General features: G+C 45.3%; 1 protein-coding gene across 13 annotated transcripts in view; it reads left to right on the top strand.

Moving 5' to 3' along the window:
* Nucleotides 1–18,940, top strand: part of mlip (muscular LMNA-interacting protein) — a 228,939-nt gene that overhangs the window by 184,849 nt on the left and 25,150 nt on the right. For 12 of the 13 annotated variants that reach the window (XM_067983974.1, XM_067983969.1, XM_067983963.1 and 9 more), the window contains 2 exons: nucleotides 6,944–7,072; nucleotides 8,422–8,652. In XM_067983974.1, coding sequence (XP_067840075.1) covers nucleotides 6,944–7,072; nucleotides 8,422–8,652 — 360 coding nt within the window. The remainder of the gene's footprint in view (nucleotides 1–6,943; nucleotides 7,073–8,421; nucleotides 8,653–18,940) is intronic. The other variant, XM_067983967.1, reaches the window with a different exon arrangement.

Here is an 18,940-nt window from a genome sequence, read left to right as displayed (position 1 = left end):
TACTTAAAGGTTCTCCGATATTCCTTTTAAAAAATATAATAGGTTCACTTCATTTACAACTCAGCAACCTACAGGGTTACAAAAGTTCAAATGTGATCATGAGCTCTGCTGGAGAAAAAAAATAGATAATTTTAATGAAAAAGCAGAACGAACAGAGAACATAAGAAATAGGAGCAGGAGTAGGCCAATCGGCCCTTCGAGCCTGCTCCGCCATTTAATAAGATCATGGCTGATCTGATCCTAACCTCAAATCTAAATTCATGTCCAATTTCCTGCCCGCTATCCAATTTCCTGCCCGCAGAGGAATTGCAATTTATTCTGCTGTGCCTTTTATTGATGCGGAAAGCACTGGTTTCAGGCTGTGCATTGGGAACCTTTGAAAATTGCACTTGCACAGAGATTTTCAAATGCATACGTTTGATTTATTGGTTGTAGATTAAATAGTTGTGAAATTGATGAATTTGCGTATGGGAAAATTATCATAGATGATTAAAATATCTGTGATGTCAAACAAAAGCAATCAACAAAGATATGACTCATGACAATGGGCTCAATTTTCAAACGGAGCCAGGAAGGGGGCGGGGGGGTCAATTTGAGGTCGGAAAACCCATTAGTGCGGGTTTCCCGGACGTCCTTATGATTTTGACGTAAGGATGTCTTTCCTTTTTTTTTTGTCGGTTTCCTGTCCGACTGACTGCTGATTGACAGGCTGGTCTCAGTCGGACGGGAGACCAGCCAGGGAGAGGACATCTGCAGGTAAGTCTTTGTTTGCATGGAGGGGGAATGGGGGATGGGGGGGCATAGGTGGACACAGGTGGGCATGGGGTCATGAGTGATGGGGGATGGGATCGGGGGTCATCGCGGGGGGAGGGATCAGTGGGTCATCGCGGGGGTCCGGGATCGTTGACGGGGAGGGTCGGGGGATTGGGGTCAGAGGATCGGGGTCGGGCTCGGGGGTCTGCAATCGGGGAGGAGTGAGTATCGGTCCAGGTAGGCTTGTTGGGCCTGGGGGAAGCACTCCTGCTCCTCCGGGCCCACAAGCTGTGCCTCTCTAGGCACTTGCCTGCCGTCTCGGGCCTTCTTTCCTCCTTTCACGAAGCGTAAACAGAAGACCGGGAATCCCGGCCCCCCGGGGTTGAAATGGGGAATTAGTTAAAAATGGAGGCCTGAAGCTTCCTTGAAAGGTTTAAAGGCCTGACTCGCCTCCTGGGAGCAGGTTGGCCGCCTGCTCCCGTAAAAACCGGAAATGGGCGGGTTGGGGGCGGGTCTGAAATGGTGGCAATTTTCAATGCCCCCTGCCTCCCCCAACCCACCCGTTTTGTACTTTTAAAATCAAGCCCATAGTGTTATACGAATCCAGGGTAATGCCCAAGTGATGTACATAGGACATGTGGAGATTACGAATCGTAATAAAATGAATGGATGAATGGGTCAGTGCGGTATGTACTGAATTAATTTGGAGTCTAATTTTAATGAATCATATGCCTTCTCCTGGTTTGTGCTGTTGATCTCAGTCAGGCCTGTGGTACGACTGTGGTAAGTTTCAGTACCCCTGAGCTTAGGGAGTGGAAAAATCAGCCAGCGCTTCCGTTCCTGATTCCTATATTTCGATCCCTGTTGGAAATTGGCAGTCAGTCTTGGCTGTGAACTGCTCCAAACTCCATGGTCCAGTAGCTTCACGACACTCAGTCAAGGTTGTGAGGAACGATCACTTGGATGAGGTACTCAAGGTGCAGGCACCACTTGGTTCATCTGTGAGAATTGTACTCTGTGGATCTGGACAATGACTTCTGAAAACATACGTATCCATTTTACTTATATTAAAAAATATTTATAGGTTTCTCAATGATCGAGTCATTGTAACGTAACAATGAAATGGCTGATAGTATCAACATAATATCAGACACACAATTACCTCCATCTATATCACTCAGTGTTTTGATTGAATAGTTCTGATTAGCCTTTGTTACAAGAAATGTAATGTGATAATCTACACCCACTCTGTTAATGACTTGTGGATGTGTCAAAGCTGCAGTTTTCTAATTTGTGTGTATGCCGCAGGGCATTAATGACTAACACAAACTCTGATTAATATTGCTGGTATGAAATGCTTATGCTTTGTTCTTCACTTTATTACCGCCCTTCCTTCAAAAGCCTCCTAGAAACCCATCCGTTTGACCATTGTTTGGTCGTTCCCCCCCCTTTTCTGATTGGTGCGCATCTCTATCCGTTTGAAGAACGACATACAGGTTGTTGTCTCTTATAATGTAGAATAGTGCAGATTTTACAAATGAATCGACATTATTTCAGCCTGGAGAGGAGTTGTCTGAGGGATGATCTTATAAGATGGTTAAAGGTATGGAAAAGGTAAAATCTGGACTTGTTTAATTGCGAGAATAGGACAAGGGGGTGCAGGTTCAAACTGGTTAAAGGTCATTTTAAGACTGATATCAGAAAGCTCTTCTTCAAACGAAAGAGTGATCAACATGCGGAATGGACTCCCAGATAAAGTTTTTTTTTATTTGTTCCCGGGATGTGAGTGACACTGAGAAGGCAGTATTTGTGTTGTCCATCCCTACTTGCCCTGGGGGCTTTAACAGTCAATCACGTGATGTGGGACTGGAGTCACCTGTAGGCCAGGCCAAGTACGGGTTGTAGTTTCACTTTCCTGAAGGACAGTATCAAACCAGTTGGGTTTTTACAATCCAGCAGCTTTCCTGGTCGTTTTCTGGTGCTGGCCCACAAATTACCAGATTTATTGAATTCAAGTTTACAATTTACCATGGTGGGATTCAAACTCACAGGGCCCCATATTAGGAGGGAGGCGGGTCGGCAGCAGGGGGTCGACTGGGCGTGTGGGTAACGCGCCTAGTGAAATCGGGGTGCTCCGCACACGATCGCAGCCTAATTGAAGGCACTTACCATGGCTTCCGGGTTTCCCGTTCCAGACCTGCGCAGCGGGCGGACTGCGCACCCGCATCACAGGCTGTCAGCAGGAGGAGCCCTATTTAAAGAGGCAGTCCTCCAATGCTCCTCCTGCATCAAAGAACCAATTTTGGAGCATGGAGCAGGCCAGAGGCAAGGCTGCTCCAAGGTTCTCTGACTCCTCACTCCAGGTGCTGCTCGATGGGGTGAGGAGGAGGAGGAGGGAGGAAATTTTTTTTCCATCGGATGGGAGGAGGTGTCCTCCCTCCGCCACCAAGAAGGCCTGGCTGGAGGTGGCCGAGGAGGTCAGCAGCAGCGGCAATGTGTCCAGAACCTGGGTCCAGTGCAGGAAGCGATTTAATGACCTAACCAGGTCAGCCAAAGTGAGTATACTTACGCATTCTCCTACACTCCGTCTTCCACATCACCTCCACCACCACACAACTCCTTCTGCACTGCCACCACAACACTCTCACATCACCCCTCACATCCACTCAACCATCATCCTCACCTTGCCTGCACTTACTCACCGCCCCAGTTCCCATTCGAACACTACCACGCAACCCAATCCTCACACAATCTCATGGCTATGTCTCACACGCACCATCCCATGCATCTCCCTCACGGTCACCCCCACCCACACCAATACATGCAGCAGGTCACCATGCAACCATCATTCAATCACGCCTCTGTGTTTTGCCTTGATAGGAGAAGAGATGCCAGAACGCCCGGGAGAGGGCAAGGACCACAGGGGGCCCGCCACACCAGGTGGTCTTAACAGATGTGGAGCAGCAGGTACTCGAAATAAGCCGGACTCTGGAGTGCCTGTCTGTGGCGGACGCCGAGACTGGGAGTGCACAAGACGGCTGGTGACAGAAATCTAACACTCAGCACTCGTGAAAGCAAATGATCTTAGCATCACTTGGCATCTGCAGCACCTCAACATTTGTCCACATGCTTAATATTGCTTTCTGTTCTCTTTCAGGGCCATCTGCGAGCACCGTGACGGCAGAGGGCGATTCCTCAGAGGACCTGCCGGCCTCTGAGGGGGCATCGTCATATCTGAGCCAGCCATCCACCAGCGCAGATACACACACCTCGGTGGGTCCCCGTCTTCACTTAGTTGGGCTTGCACATGGTGAGTCACCACGCAAATGTGAGCACGAGCGGAACCTGGTGGCAGGGGCAGCCGTGGAGAGTCCGCGTCGGTGGGAGCACTCTTCTCCAGGCTCTGCTCAGCTGGACCCAGATGCCGAACCCTGGGGGCCAGCCATGAAAAGGAGGGTCATTGAGGGCCAGCAGCACATTGCCGTGGTACTGGAACAGTTGCCATGCGCACTCTCCACAATCGCGCTGAGTGGAATGGTGGCACAGGTACAGGAGGGTATCTCCGAGATAGTGTCACAGGGACGCGAAGGTATCTCTGAGATAGTGTCGCGGGTAGGTGCGGGAATGTCTGTGATGGAGGAAAGGCTAGCCTCCATCGAGCTTCAAGCACAGCTCACCAATGAGTGATACCTTACAACTGGCCTTCCAAGGCTTCACACAAGTCCTCCAAACTGTCATCCAGCAGGGTGGAAGGAGTAATCTGGGCCTGGGCCAGGAGAGGGATGATGGTGAAAGGGGACATGGAAGTGGGGACGCCACTCAAAGAACTCCCATGCCTCACCCGTTGCCCCCTCTCAACCAGTACCCGCAATGCTGCCTCCTCTCCAGGTGGCCGAGTCTGCCTCTGCACAGGTGCAGATGGAGCAGTCTTTGGAGGGGCCCTCATGGGCACCAAAACCCAGAGGGCGTCCATGCAAAGCATCTCATCGGTCAGGGCATGGACAAGGGCAACCTGCCACTACCTCTGCTGAAGCCACAGAGGTAGCACCACATAGGGGTTCCCGTAAACGCAAGGCAAATGTTTTCTGAGCACAAAGGGGATGCACAAGGGTGTAAGACAAAATGTCATGTTTTTGATTTACTTTTGTTTGTTTTGCAAAAAATCATAAAAAATTGTTATCACCACTACTGCCACGTCTTTGCGAATCTTGTCTGGTTTGCGCAATCGTGTCTTTTCTTGAAGATCACCATGAAGACCCACAACTGATGCCACCCATTGTGTCACTGCAGAGTGGGTGTAGGCGTATTTGCAGGGCTCTTTTGTGCAGACGACTGAGAGACGTCGGAGATGTCCCCGGTGGCACCCTGGAAGGATCCGGAGGAGAAGTTGTTGAGGGCAGTGGAGACTTTGACAGCGACAGGTAAGAAGATGGTGCTCGGGCCAGCCGGGAGCAGCTCGGCATGAAGGAGGCTGCAGATGTCCACGACTACATGTCGAGTGACTCTGAGCCTCCGTGTGCACTGCTGCTCAGAGAGGTCCAGGAAGCTGCGCCACGGTCTGTTGACCCTGTGGCGAGGGTAGTGCCCTCTGCGACGCATCTCTCTCTGCGGTTGCCCTCCCTCCTGCTGTGCAGGCGGATGTGTCACAGCACTGTGTTGTGGAGCTCCACGTGTCAGAGGTGGACGGCGTGGATGGCGAGGCTGGTGATGCTGTTCGCCCTCCGACTCCGAGGAGGTCATGACTGCAGCTACGGCGGCCCCCATCCGGAAGCTGTACGTTTGAGGGGGTCCGCAAGGTGTCTGCTCACCGGGGTTGAGGTTGCAAGTTGGTGAATTTTAGTGTTAGGAGGAGGGTGGTGGAGGCCAAACTTTGTCCAAAGTGTCAGAGTGGCCTCCTGCAATGAGTGAGGGTCTCCCCCCCCCCCCCCCCCCCCCACCCCGGGCTCCGCACCCGCCCTGGGAATCCCCAATTTTCAGAGCACCCCCCACCACGAACGCACCTGCTGGGACATCGGAAAATCAAGCCCACAATCTCTAGTGGAAGTGAAAACCTTGCAATTATTTCAGAACCAATTTGATGCTCCAATGGTGGGGTGGGGAGTCGGGGGAGGTGGACTTTGGGGCCATTCTGGATGGCTTAACTAAGATGGGCCGAATGGTCTCCACCTTGTACTTTTGTATAGGATGTGCTGACCGCCACACCCAAATTCCCATTGTTCACTTCCATCACACGAAGCTCTGCAGCTGATGTGCTAATCCTTAAAATATACCCGAGTTTTTCCCACTAACACATTAAAAGTTAAATTTTGCAATGAGATGCCAGAAATTTAAAGGGGCTCTGTGTTCATGAAAAACTATTTGTCAAATCTGTTTTTGTTTTGTGAGGACGGGGGAAGTGTTCGATAGTATTTTCTTCACAATGATGTGCAGATGAATCGAAGGTCCAGACTGTTCAACCATCTGGTTTCAATCAGGAAGTCTGAACTTTAAACAGTGATGCTGAGAAAAGCAAGGCTCTTCAGCTGGCAAAATCAGTTGATTTGTCAATTCTACAGGGAAGTGTAATCCTGCTACCAAATGCCAATCCAAATTCCACCCTTTCCACATATTGCAGGTCGAGAGCTATGCGATGTGTTTTGGCGTGGTTCACGTCACCATGTTCTGTGTTGGTACGTAGTTTCACCAAACGTTTTTTACCTGAAGATGTTGCCCTGATAATCCTTCAGTGACAGCACCATTAACACCTAAATATATGAAAACATCACTGCCTTATATGTTGTAAAGCAAACAGGTGTACAATGAAAATCTCACCTCGGGGCTCAGTTAACAAATTACTTGAGCTTTGGTCTCATGGTTTATGACTTGGCTTGAGCCCTTTCGCTTTGAAATTATGTCGTGGGATTCTGTCTTACATGTTCATATGAAGCTCCTTCTTCTGCTAATGAACAGACATTACCACATTTATTTTGTACCCTGTTTGTTTTAAGATAGTTAATGCCACTGTTAAAATAGCAGAACAAGGAATTTCAAATGCGCTAAGAAGTCGTATGCTATTATCCCACAGTGTAATTTCGAGGCTTTTGAGATTATTCTTGCAATTACTACCACCGTTGATTACTCTTTACTTAGCTGCATGCAGCACACTCCCCTGTTATCCCTGTGTTATTTTTCTTCTAACCTTTGAATCTAGACTAGGCCTGGAGTGATTCGTCCAGTTACCATTGTTCCGAAGACACCTGCAACCCCAGAGACGGAAGAGATCTGCCCCAATCCTTTTATGCAGCACCCTGAGGAAAGCAGCGATGCTGAAATCAAAGAGGTAAGCAGCTTAAAAAGGTGAGGCTGGCACCAGTCACACTGAAGCATCAAATGTTCTCATAGTTTTTGAATTATCCTTTGAAGATATACAATATTGAATTTTGTCTGCTCATTACTTCTTCCCATACAACATTCATATGCACCTGGACCCAACCGTCTGCATTAAAGTGATTTAATCTTAACTGAGGCAGACTGTTAAAAAAAAAATCTGGAATGCATAGTTGATGGTGTTGATCACTGAACTCAGTCACGTGTGTTACATTGTCCCATTAGTAGCAATCATTGAAATACTTTTCATTAATTTGTCATCATCTCCAAAGCTGAGATAGTGGCACTTACATCTGCTGTATCTTTTGTACTGACTGTATTTAGTTTATTCTGTATTTTTGGTGCTTTTAAAATTCAGCACAAAAAAAAAATTGGTCAGTGTTGCCTGGAAAAGTACTTAACAAATGTGGTTCTAAATGTATAGTACAATCCAGTGTGATTGGTGATAGGATGATGTCCTTGCAGCAATAATCAGATCTACTGCTGTAATCAAAAACGATAGTGTAACATTACTGTTGCAGGAGAAGTGCTACTTCCTGATTGTAAAATTACCCTGGTGGCCTTTATGCAGCTTTTATGGCAGCCTCTTTCATGAAGGTTTCGCCATCTTGAGGAAACTTTACAGTGAAGAGATCAATGGTGCTTTGTGATACCTAAAAGATAATGAACTGAAATCAAATTTGCTCCCCCAAATTACCTGTAAAAAAAATAATCTTTCGAGAGTTGAGGTAAATGCAGGTGAGCTGAGTTACTGAGCAAAAATGGTGCTTTCCAAACTCCAGCTCTGACAATAAACGCAGCTACAACTGTCTCCTTACCCCTTGTATGAAGGATGTGCTGTAGAGAAACAATTGCTCAGTTGAATCACAATTTAGCTCAAGCTAATTTTCTGCAATTTTAATGCTGTTTATTTTGGACTCTGATGCTTCTCGCTGTACAGTATTCAGATGTTGCATTAATCACAATGTCCTTTTGTGCACTGGGGCAAATTATTGTGAGCAAATTTTACATTTCAGTTTGCTATCAGAACTTTATAATAGGTATTCGTTTTTGTTGATTGTTACCGATGTGTGTTCTGCACCGTAAATCTTTTAGAGAGTGAAATTCCTGTTGACCATCTTAATGAGAAGTTTAACATGAGTAATAAAAAAAAACAAAGGGAAATCCTTTTATATACTCGCACTGATTTTTTTTTTGCTAAAATTATCTCCAGTAGAAAATTCACCTCCAAAGATTTATTGAGTGCAGGAGTTCATTCACAGTGTTCTTCCATCTGTTTTATTGTCTACTCTTCTTCAACAGTGGCTATTCCCATTATCCACCATCCTAACTTCTGTCTCATATCCCAGTATGTGCCATGAAACGTACCAGACCATGCTGTGCTCTCAGGACATGTCCCAGTCCATTCCTCTGTCTCTCTCACCTGTCACCTGTCTAACCTCTGGATCATACATTCGTTTCTCTCCCATTCTCCCATGTAACTACTACATGACCTCTAATCTCTCTCGCAGTCTCCACTCCCTGTACATTAAGGTGAGAAGCTGATCAGTCATGCATTCTTGTGCTGTGATACATTTTCATGTCTGACAGTAATTGTTTCACTCAACAGAGTTTTTATTCTGCACAGAGATTACCAAGCAAGAGAATAACAAAAACATGTAGTACTTGCAACTACATCACAAGAAACTTCAAACGATGGATTTAATTTTGTTTTTACTTCTGAAAAATGTTGCAACCCCCTGCGGTAGATGCACATAGATGCAGAATATTTCACTTTTTAATATTCTATATCTGAGTTATGGGTTTGAGGTTATGAGGACAGGAGATGACACTTGAAAAGTAAGATTTTCTTCTGCGTGCCAATGTTAGTGAAAAAAATGGTGTGAGTATAAAGCTCAAAGTAAACAGAGAAAAAATGCACCCCTTTTTGGGGTGTCTTCTTTGTATCACACTAAAGCTGTTCACCAATTCAGCACTGTCACACTGTATTAAACCTGGTGTCTCATTAATTCTCTACTCCCCTCAACCTTGTGCTGTCAAATCCATGATAAGCACACTGATCGTAATGGGATTAAATCCATGGTGAGCACGCTGATCGTAGTGGGATTAAATCTATGGTGAGCACACTGATCGTAGTGGGATTAAATCCATGGTAAGCACGCTGATCGTAGTGGGATTAAATCCATGGTGAGCACACTGATCGTAGTGGGCTTAAATCCATGGTGAGCACACTGATCGTAGTGGGCTTAAATCCATGGTAAGCACACTGATCGTAGTGGGATTAAATCTATGGTGAGCACACTGATCGTAGTGGGATTAAATCCATGGTAAGCACGCTGATCGTAGTGGGATTAAATCCATGGTAAGCACGCTGATCGTAGTGGGATTAAATCCATGGTAAGCACGCTGATCGTAGTGGGATTAAATCCATGGTGAGCACACTGATCGTAGTGGTCTTAAATCCATGGTGAGCACACTGATCGTAGTGGGCTTAAATCCATGGTAAGCACACTGATCGTAGTGAGCACACTGATCGTAGTGGGATTAAATCCATGGTAAGCACGCTGATCGTAGTGAGCACACTGATCGTAGTGAGCACACTGATGGTAGTGAGCTCAAATCCATGGTGAGCACACTGATCGTAGTGAGCACACTGATCGTAGTGAGCTCAAATCCATGGTAAGCACACTGATCGTAGTGGGCTTAAATCCATGGTAAGCACACTGATCGTAGTGGGATTAAATCCATGGTGAGCACACTGATCGTAGTGGGATTAAATCCATGGTGAGCACACTGATCGTAGTGGGATTAAATCCATGGTGAGCACACTGATCGTAGTGGGATTAAATCCATGGTGAGCACACTGATCGTAGTGGGATTAAATCCATGGTGAGCACACTGATCGTAGTGGGATTAAATCCATGGTGAGCACACTGATCGTAGTGGGATTAAATCCATGGTGAGCACACTGATCGTAGTGGGATTAAATCCATGGTGAGCACACTGATCGTAGTGGGCTTAAATCCATGGTGAGCACACTGATCGTAGTGGGATTAAATCCATGGTGAGCACACTGATCGTAGTGGGATTAAATCCATGGTGAGCACACTGATCGTAGTGGGCTTAAATCCATGGTGAGCACACTGATCGTAGTGGGATTAAATCCATGCTGTAACTTCCTTGAAATCCGGGTTCTAAAAACTTCAGCGTTCTTTCCCGGGCCGTGTGAGCGGGGAAAGGATCTCAAAGGCCCCCTCAACCAATCAGCTTAAAGCAAGCCAAGCTGTGAGAACGTGTAGTTCATTCACAAACCGCGTAAACTAACAACCAGGAAGTGCCAGACAAGGTAACTAAATGTACAATAAAATGAGATAGAGAAAGTGAAATAAAGAAATGATAAGATTAAAAGTCCCAGATAAAAGAGACAGAAAGAAAAAGTTTTTTAAAAATTAATTTTTTAATCTGGGTCAATTTTTTAAAAGTCCAAATACTATTAAAATCAGGAATAATTAGACTCCACCTTTTAAAAATGTAATTTTTAGTGCCAGAGAGGTTGTTTGGCAGTCATTAATATTTACCATGCTGTTAAAACTTAGTTTAGACCTAAAAAACTCCGTGTACCTGCTTTGTGGCGAGATTAGTTCTTTCCAGCTGGGAAGTGCAGCAAGTTGGCGCTGGTCCATTGATTGCAGCTGGTGAGGTCCCTTTAACGCGAAGCTGACAGATCACCGGTGAACCAGGAAGAGCAAGTTCCGGATTTCCGCGTTTGACTGCGTATGTGTGGTCGCTGGAACTTGCTCTTCGATATCATCACTAATAAACGATGAGCGCTGTTAAGCTCACCATTACTTTAAAAGCAATTTCCAGCCCAATGTACTTCACTATTTTGTACTGTAATGTAAAAGTCTAGCAAGAGTATTGTTGTGAAAATAACCAAGACAGTTAAGATGGCAGATTCGTCTATTAATGTTAGAACAGCTTCAGTCTAAATGATAGAGGAAAAATAATCTATTGAATATGCAATAGGGAATGGTGAGATATACAATGTACTCCATAGTTAAATTTTGTGAGGTTCCATTCTCGGTAAAAATTGGACGATTAAGTGTGGAGGTCAATGCACTCAATTTGCTGTGCAAATTTTCCAGTGACCACAAGAAATTGGGGCGCCATGAATTGGACATGCTGGCTCCCACACCCAATTCTTCAACCCATGCTCCTATTGAGTCAGGATCTGTGCTGGGAGTCTCGCTTCACAAAATTTATCGTCATGAGTCAGAAAAGACCCATCATCCATGGGTGGTAACATCGATTACCATCAAGTTCCTTCATTGTCGCCGGGTCAAAATTCTCAAACTCCCTACCAAATAGCATTGTGGGCGAACCTTCAACACATGGACTGCAGCAGTTCAAGAAGAAGGCCCACCACCACCTTCTCAAGGGTAACTAGGGATGGGCAATAAATGCCGGCCTTGCCAGCGACGCCCACATCCTGAAGAATGATTCTTTTTAAATGTAGTCTATTATGGCCTGTCTCAGGAGTGGAATAAAATAGTTATTACACTGTTAACAATTGTGTATTATTATACAATTACAAAAAAAATACAAATTTTATTAACCTGTTCCCCATGGGAACTCTTAACCATGGATACTGCCAAGGAATATCTCCTGTGGAGTGTGATCCATATTCCAAGTCTCAGTCTGGCCTCACAGATCTGTTTTTGTCTCTTTAAATAATGAAGCACTGCCTTCAAGAATCAAGATGTGGAGATCCCGGTGATGGACTGGGGTTGACAATTGTAAACAATTTTACAACACCAAGTTATAGTCCAGCAATTTTATTTTAAATTCACAAGCTTTCGGAGGCTACCTCCTTCCTCAGGTGAACGATGTGAAAAGGTAGATTTTCACATCGTTCACCTGAGGAAGGAGGTAGCCTCCGAAAGCTTGTGAATTTAAAATAAAATTGCTGGACTATAACTTGGTGTTGTAAAATTGTTTACAATTCAAGAATCAAAACAGTGGATCCCATTTATTATCCTATCTACTAATAGCACAATTGTAGAATGCCAAACCATTTTCCATTTCTCTATTTAAAAGCAAGTTCTTTTTCACCTTAAGGAAATATTCTAGGAGAGAGTTAAGAAATAAATGAAATATGCACCTTATCTAAAAAATAAATATACTTCAACCATGCACCATCAGGAGTCACTGCAAGAGGACGGAGGGGCAAGGGGAGAAAGCTGGGGAAAATATAGCAATCTGGCTTCAACTGTATCAAATGTGGAATGAAAAAGAAAGATGTGACTGCAAGAAATCTGAAATAAAAACAGGAAATGCTGGAAAGGCACAACAAGTCAGTGAGCATCTGAAAAAGAAAAGGTAGATTTTTTTTATATTCGTTCATGGGATGTGGGCGTCGCTGGCGAGGCCGGCATTTATTGCCCATCCCTAATTGCCCTTGAGAAGGTGGTGGTGAGCCGCCTTCTTGAACCACTGCAGTCCGTGTGGATTATCATTTTGGGTCCGTTTCTGATAAAGGATCCCAACTAAAACACTAAGCTCTCTCTCTCTCTCTCTCTCTCTGTCAAATGCTGATCGACCTGCACAATTTTGACATTTTGTATTTTGATTTTGAACATAACAACAGAACAAGAGCAGTACTTAAGCTGCACTTAGCTATGGTTTTTCTCCAAGTGCATAAGCTGTTTGGTTGTGTGGATGGTTTTCTCATTTCACACTACTTACTGATTTCGGAAAGCTCACATGATTATGGCAGCATTGCCACTTCAGTGTTTAGTTTCCCACAAGTTCTGTGGGGTTTGTTGGAGCTTGTTTAACAGTAGTGTCCACAGTGCGGTTTTGAAATCCATCTTTACCTTGTGCATTGATTGACTGAAAGGATTTACTTCATTTTCTTTTTGAGGAAAAAAACCCAAATTGATTCTGATAGTTAACTCCTAAAAACAATAAAGGAATTCTGTAGTTACTACACAGGAGAGGAAAGTGTGGGAGCATACCACAAGCTGCAAAACCTGGTTACAGATCACCCCCTGTAGCGAATCATTGATTGTTTACTGTTTTTTTATTTTCCAATGTTTTTTTCCCCTCACTGGCTTTTAATGTAGGAACGTAGGAACAGGAGTAGGCCATTCAGCCCCTCGTGCCTGCTCCGCCATTTGATAAGATCATGGCTGATCTGTGATCTAACTCCATATACCTGCCTTTGGCCCATATCCCTTAATACCTTTGTTTGCCAAAAAGCTATCTATCTCAGATTTAAATGTAGCAATTGAGCTAGTATCAATTGCTGTTTGCAGAAGAGAGTTCCAAACTTCTACCACCCTTTGTGTGTAGAAATGTTTTCTAATCTCACTCCTGAAAGGTCTGGCTCTAATTTTTAGACTGTGCCCCCTACTCCTAAAATCCCCAACCAGCGGAAATAGTTTCTCTCTATCCACCCGATCTGTTCCCCTTAATATCTTATAAACTTCGATCAGATCACCCCTTAACCTTTGAAACTCCAGAGGATACGACCCCAATTTGTGTAATCTCTCCTCATAACTTAACCCTTGAAGTCCGGGTATCATTCTAGTAAACCTACGCTGCACTCCCTCCAAGGTCAATATGTCCTTCCGAAGGTGCGGTGCCCAGAACTGCTCACAGTACTCCAGGTGCGGTCTAACCAGGGTTTTGTATAGCTGCAGCTTAACTTCTGCCCCCTTGTACTCTAGTCCTCTAGATATAAAGACCAGCATTCCATTAGCCTTATTGATTATTTTCTGCACCTGTTCATGACACTTCAATGATCGATGTACCTGTACCCCTGGGTCCCTTTGGACATCCACTGTTTTTAACTTTTTACCATTTAGAAAGTACCCTGTTCTATCCTTTTTTGATCGAAAGTGGATGACCTCACATTTGTCTACATTGAATTCCATTTGCCACAGTTTTGTCCATTCACCTAATCTATCAATATCACTTTGTAATTTTATGTTTTCATCTACACTGCTTTTTTTTAATTTGTTGATGGGATGTGGGCGTCGCTGGCGAGGCCGGCATTTATTGCCCATCCCTAATTGCCCTTGAGAAGGTGGTGATGAGCCGCCTTCTTGAACCGCTGCAGTCCGTGTGGTGAAGGTTCTCCCACAGTGCTGTTAGGAAGGGAGTTCCAGGATTTTGACCCAGCGACGATGAAGGAACAGCGATATATTTCCAAGTCGGGATGGTGTGATGCTTACAATGCCACCAATCTTTGTGTCATCGGCAAACTTAGATATGAGGCTTTCTATGCCTTGATCTAAGTCGTTAATAAATATTGTGAATAATTGAGGCCCCAAGACAGAGCCCTGCGGGACTCCACTAGTCACATCCTGCCAATGTGAGTACCTTCCCATTATCCCTACTCTCTGTCGCCTTTCGCTCAGCCAACTTCCCTCGATTCCATGGGCTTCTATCTAAGCTAACAGTCTCTTATGTGGGACCTTATCAAATGCCTTCTGGAAGTCCATATAAATAACATCCATTGACATTCCCCTGTCCACTACTTTAGTCCTTTTAACTCTTTGAAAGCTGAGATTCTTCCTTCCCTTCGACAATCTACTGGGTATTAAAAGACAATTTCGGCATCACTGTACCACTACTTCTTCACTTAGCTCATCAGACATGCTGCCAACTGTTACCCATTGCAACAAAACAAAATGCAGAACTTTTCAAAGTGCTTGAAGGCGACTGTTGTAATTGAGAAGCTAGAAATCTGATTTAAAAATGTGTAACTATTGAGGAGCTTCAAGTGATGTAGTTAGGAGTGAGTAAAGAATACCTGAAAACTGGCTTAAGATATGTTACTTTTATCCTGTAAATTAACATTTTCTGAGGTTTTTTTGCCAACTTTCTCCCCCTTTTCTGTGTTGCCCCTTGGGGTGATACTGTGGTATGATTCAGTGCCAGTTGGTCATCAGCTGGCATCTGAACCAAGTGGTTGTTCTTCACATGTGATTTTAGACATTGAGTGTTGACGATCTATTCGCTCGTGTGTGGGGCCAATGGGACGACTCACAACAAGGCCCAAACCCATTCTTATTAATAGCGAGGGCCACTCGATGGGAACTGTGGCTGATGTTGTCCGTGCCTCGTTTAGGGACGCTGAGGCTGATTTACCACGCCGAGTGCCACCCTGCCAGAGATCAGTAAACTCAGCACAGATCATGAACCTGGGACTTTCTGGCATTGCGGATGCTATACAGAGTGTTGCTGATGACAGCAGTGCAGTGTTTCAGATAGCCTCACTGTAATGTGCACTGGCTTTGCTTACTGTAACGTGGCCCCATTATCCAATAACATTTTCATTCTGTGCATTATTACAGTGAACTTAAAGAAGTTTTGATTTCTGAGATGACATTTGAAGCCTGAAATAAGATATTTTTTTCTGAATTGCTCAGACCAATGACAAAGTCGGATACTAATTAAGAAATCGGGATTAATATGTTGCGACATAGCATGAAAGTATTACTACAAAGGGGTTCCCCTCAGAGCATGCCCAGGGAAATTAGTAGATTCAAAACTAAAATGTGTTTCCTATCACATTATAGTCTGATCTCATGTTTGTTTCTAACTGAGTAGAAATGTGAAAATACATTGCAGAATTAGACAACATGATAAATCCACACTAAAACAAAATCAAAACTGAAAAATGTTTTATAAATACATAAAGAGCAAGAGGATAACTAAGGAAAGAGTAGGGCCTATTAGAGATTAAAGAGGTAACCTATATGTAGAGGCAGAAGATGTGGGTATGGCTCTTAATGAATACTTTGCGTCCCTCTTCAGAAAAGAGAGGGACGATGCAGAGATTGTAGTTAAGGAGGAGGAGTGTGAAATATTGGATGGGATAAATACAGTGAGTGAGGAAGTATTAAGGGGATTAGCATCTTTGAAAGTAGATAAATCACCAGGCCCAGATGAAATGAATCCCAGGCTGTTAAAAGAAGCCAGGGAGGAAATAGCGGAGGCTCTGACCATCATTTTCCAATCCTCCTTGGCTACAGGCCTGGTGCCGAAGGATTGGAGGACTGCTAACTTTGTACCGTTGTTTAAAAAGGGAGAAAGGGATAGACTGAGTAATTATGGGCCAGTCAGTCTAACCTTGGTGGTGGGCAAATTATTGGAATCGATTCTGAGGGACAGGATAAATCGTCGCTTCGAAAGGCACGGACTAATCAAGGACAGTTGGCATGGATTTGTTAAGGGAAGGTCGTGTCTGACTAACTTGATTGAATTTTTTGAGGAGGTAACAAGGAGGGTCGATGAGGGTAGTGTATTTGATGTAGTGTATGTGGATTTTAGAAAGACTTTTGACAAGGTCCCACATTGCCCATGGGATCCAAGGGAAAGTGGCTAGTTGGAGCCAAAATTGGCTCAGTAGCAGGAAGCAAAGGGTAATGGTTGACGGGTGTATTTGCGACTGGAAGGTTGTTTCCAGTGGGGTTCCGTAGGGCTCACTACTAGGTCCCTTGCTTTTTGTGATATATATTAATGATTTGGACTTGAATGTGGGGGGCTTGATCAAGAAGTTTGCAGATTAATCAAAAATTGGCCGTGTGGTTGATAGTGAGGAGGAAAGCTGTAGACTGCAGGAAGATATAAATGGACTGGTCAGGTGAGCATAAAAGTGGCAAATGGAATTCAATCCAGAGAAGTGTGAGGTAATGCATTTGGGGAGAGCAAACAAGGAAAGGGAGTACACAATAAATGGGAGTATACTGAGAGGTGTAGAGGAACAAGGGACCTTGGAGTGCATGTCCACAGATCCCTGAAGGTAGCAGGACAGGTAGATAAGGAGGTTAAAAAGGCATATGGGATACTTTCCTTTATTAGCTGAGGCATAGAATATAAGAGCAGGGAGGTTATGCTAGAACTGTATAAAACATTGGTTAGGCCACAGCTTGAGTACTGCGTACAGTTCTGGTCACCACATTACAGGAAAGATGTGATTGCACGGAGAGTGTACAGAGGAGATTTACAAGGATGTTGCCAGGGCTGGAGAATTTTAGCTATGAGAAAAGATTGGATAGGCTGGAGTTGTTTTCTTTGGAACAAAGGAGGCTGAGGGGAGATTTAATTGAGGTGTATAAAATTATGAGGGGCCTGGATAGAGTGGATAGGAAGGACCTATTCCCCTTAGCAGAGGGGTCAGGGACCAGGGGGCATAGATTTAAAGTAATTGGTAGAAGGATCAGAGGGGAGCTGAGGAGAATTTTTTCACCCAGGAAGTGGTGGGGGTCTGGAACTCACTGCCTGAAAGGGTGGTAGAGGCAGAAACCCTCAACTCATTAAAAAACTTATTTGGATGTGCACTTGAAGTGCTGTAACCTACAGGGCCACGGACCAAGTGCTGGAAAGTGGGATTAAGCTGGATAGCTCTTTTTCGGCCGGCACAGAGATGATGGGCCGAATGGCCCCCTTCTGTGTCGTAATTTTCTATGAATCTATGATTCTATACTGCGGATCCTGGAAATCTGAATTAAAAACAGAAAATGCTGGAAATACTCAGCAGGTCAGGCAGCATCTGTGGAGCGAGAAGCAGAGTTAACGTTTCAGGTCGATGACGTTTCATCAGAACTGTTCTGATGATAGGCCGTCGACCTGAAATGCCGGGCAGAATTTTAACTTTGAGAAACAGGGGTGGGTTGGGGGCGGTGGGGGGGGTGGAGGTGGGGGCGTTGAAAATCGCATCAATTTCAGACCCGCACCCAACCCTTCCATTTCTGGTTTTCACCGGGGTGGGCAACCAGCCCGCTCCCAGGAGGAGGGTTGGTCACTAAAACCTTTCAAGGAGGCTGTGGGCCTCCATTTTCAAGGTTTTGTGATTTCAACCCCTGGGGGCCGGGATTCCCGGGCCTTCTCCTTCCCGCCACGCAAAAGGAGGAGGGATGATCCGAAAATGTAGGTAAGTGCTTTTCTGCCGCAGCTTGTGGGCCCGGAGGGAGCGGGAGCAGGAGCAGGAGCAGGAGTGCTCCCCCCAGGCACAACAAACCTGCCTGCAGTGATCCCCCAACGATCACGGACCCCCTCACCGATCTCCGATTCTCCCCCCCCCCACCCACAACGATTGCACAACCCCGCGATGACCTCCAATCCCAACCCCCCCCCCCGGGTGAGTGACTCCACCCCCCCGTGACCCCATACCCATTGATGCCCCCTAGTCCATCAGTGTCCCAAGCCCACCCCTGCGCCCCCCCCCCCCCCAAGCCATACAATCAAAGACTTACCTGAAGACTTACCTTTTCACGTCCTCTTTCTTCCTCTGCTTCCGTCCGACTGAGACCAGCCTGTCAATCAGGCGGCAAACCGACAAAAAGAAGATGTCCTTACGTCAAAATCGTAAGGATGTCCGGGAAACCCGTACTTCCGGGATTCCCATCCGTGATTCAACCACTTCCCGGCTCCGGGCTAAAATCCTGGCCATTAGTTCTGTTTCTCTCTCCTCAGATGCTGCCTGACCTGCTGAATGTTTCCAGCATTTTCTGTTTTTATTTATAATAAATCCACAGTACAACTCAGGACAAATACATCTTCTCCCGTATTTTTTTCTCAATACTGCGTAGTTTCTTTATTCAAAGAGTTGTAGAGTAGTAATGTAAACCCCCATGTTAATCGAGAACAAAAGGGCACGACCAGGAGCGTCACTGACCACCGGTACTGGTAGCAGTGCTGATGACCAGGAGCGTCACTGACCATTGGTACTGGTAGCAGTACTGATGACCAGGAGCGTCACTGACCATTGGTACTGGTAGCAGTGCTGATGACCAGGAGCGTCACTGAC

The sequence above is a fragment of the Heptranchias perlo genome, chromosome 5 (assembly GCF_035084215.1).
Source record: "Heptranchias perlo isolate sHepPer1 chromosome 5, sHepPer1.hap1, whole genome shotgun sequence".
Classification (NCBI taxonomy): Eukaryota; Metazoa; Chordata; class Chondrichthyes; order Hexanchiformes; family Hexanchidae; genus Heptranchias; species Heptranchias perlo.
The sequence above is the reverse complement of the archived record's forward strand: the minus strand, read 5'-3'. Positions and strand labels throughout refer to the sequence as shown.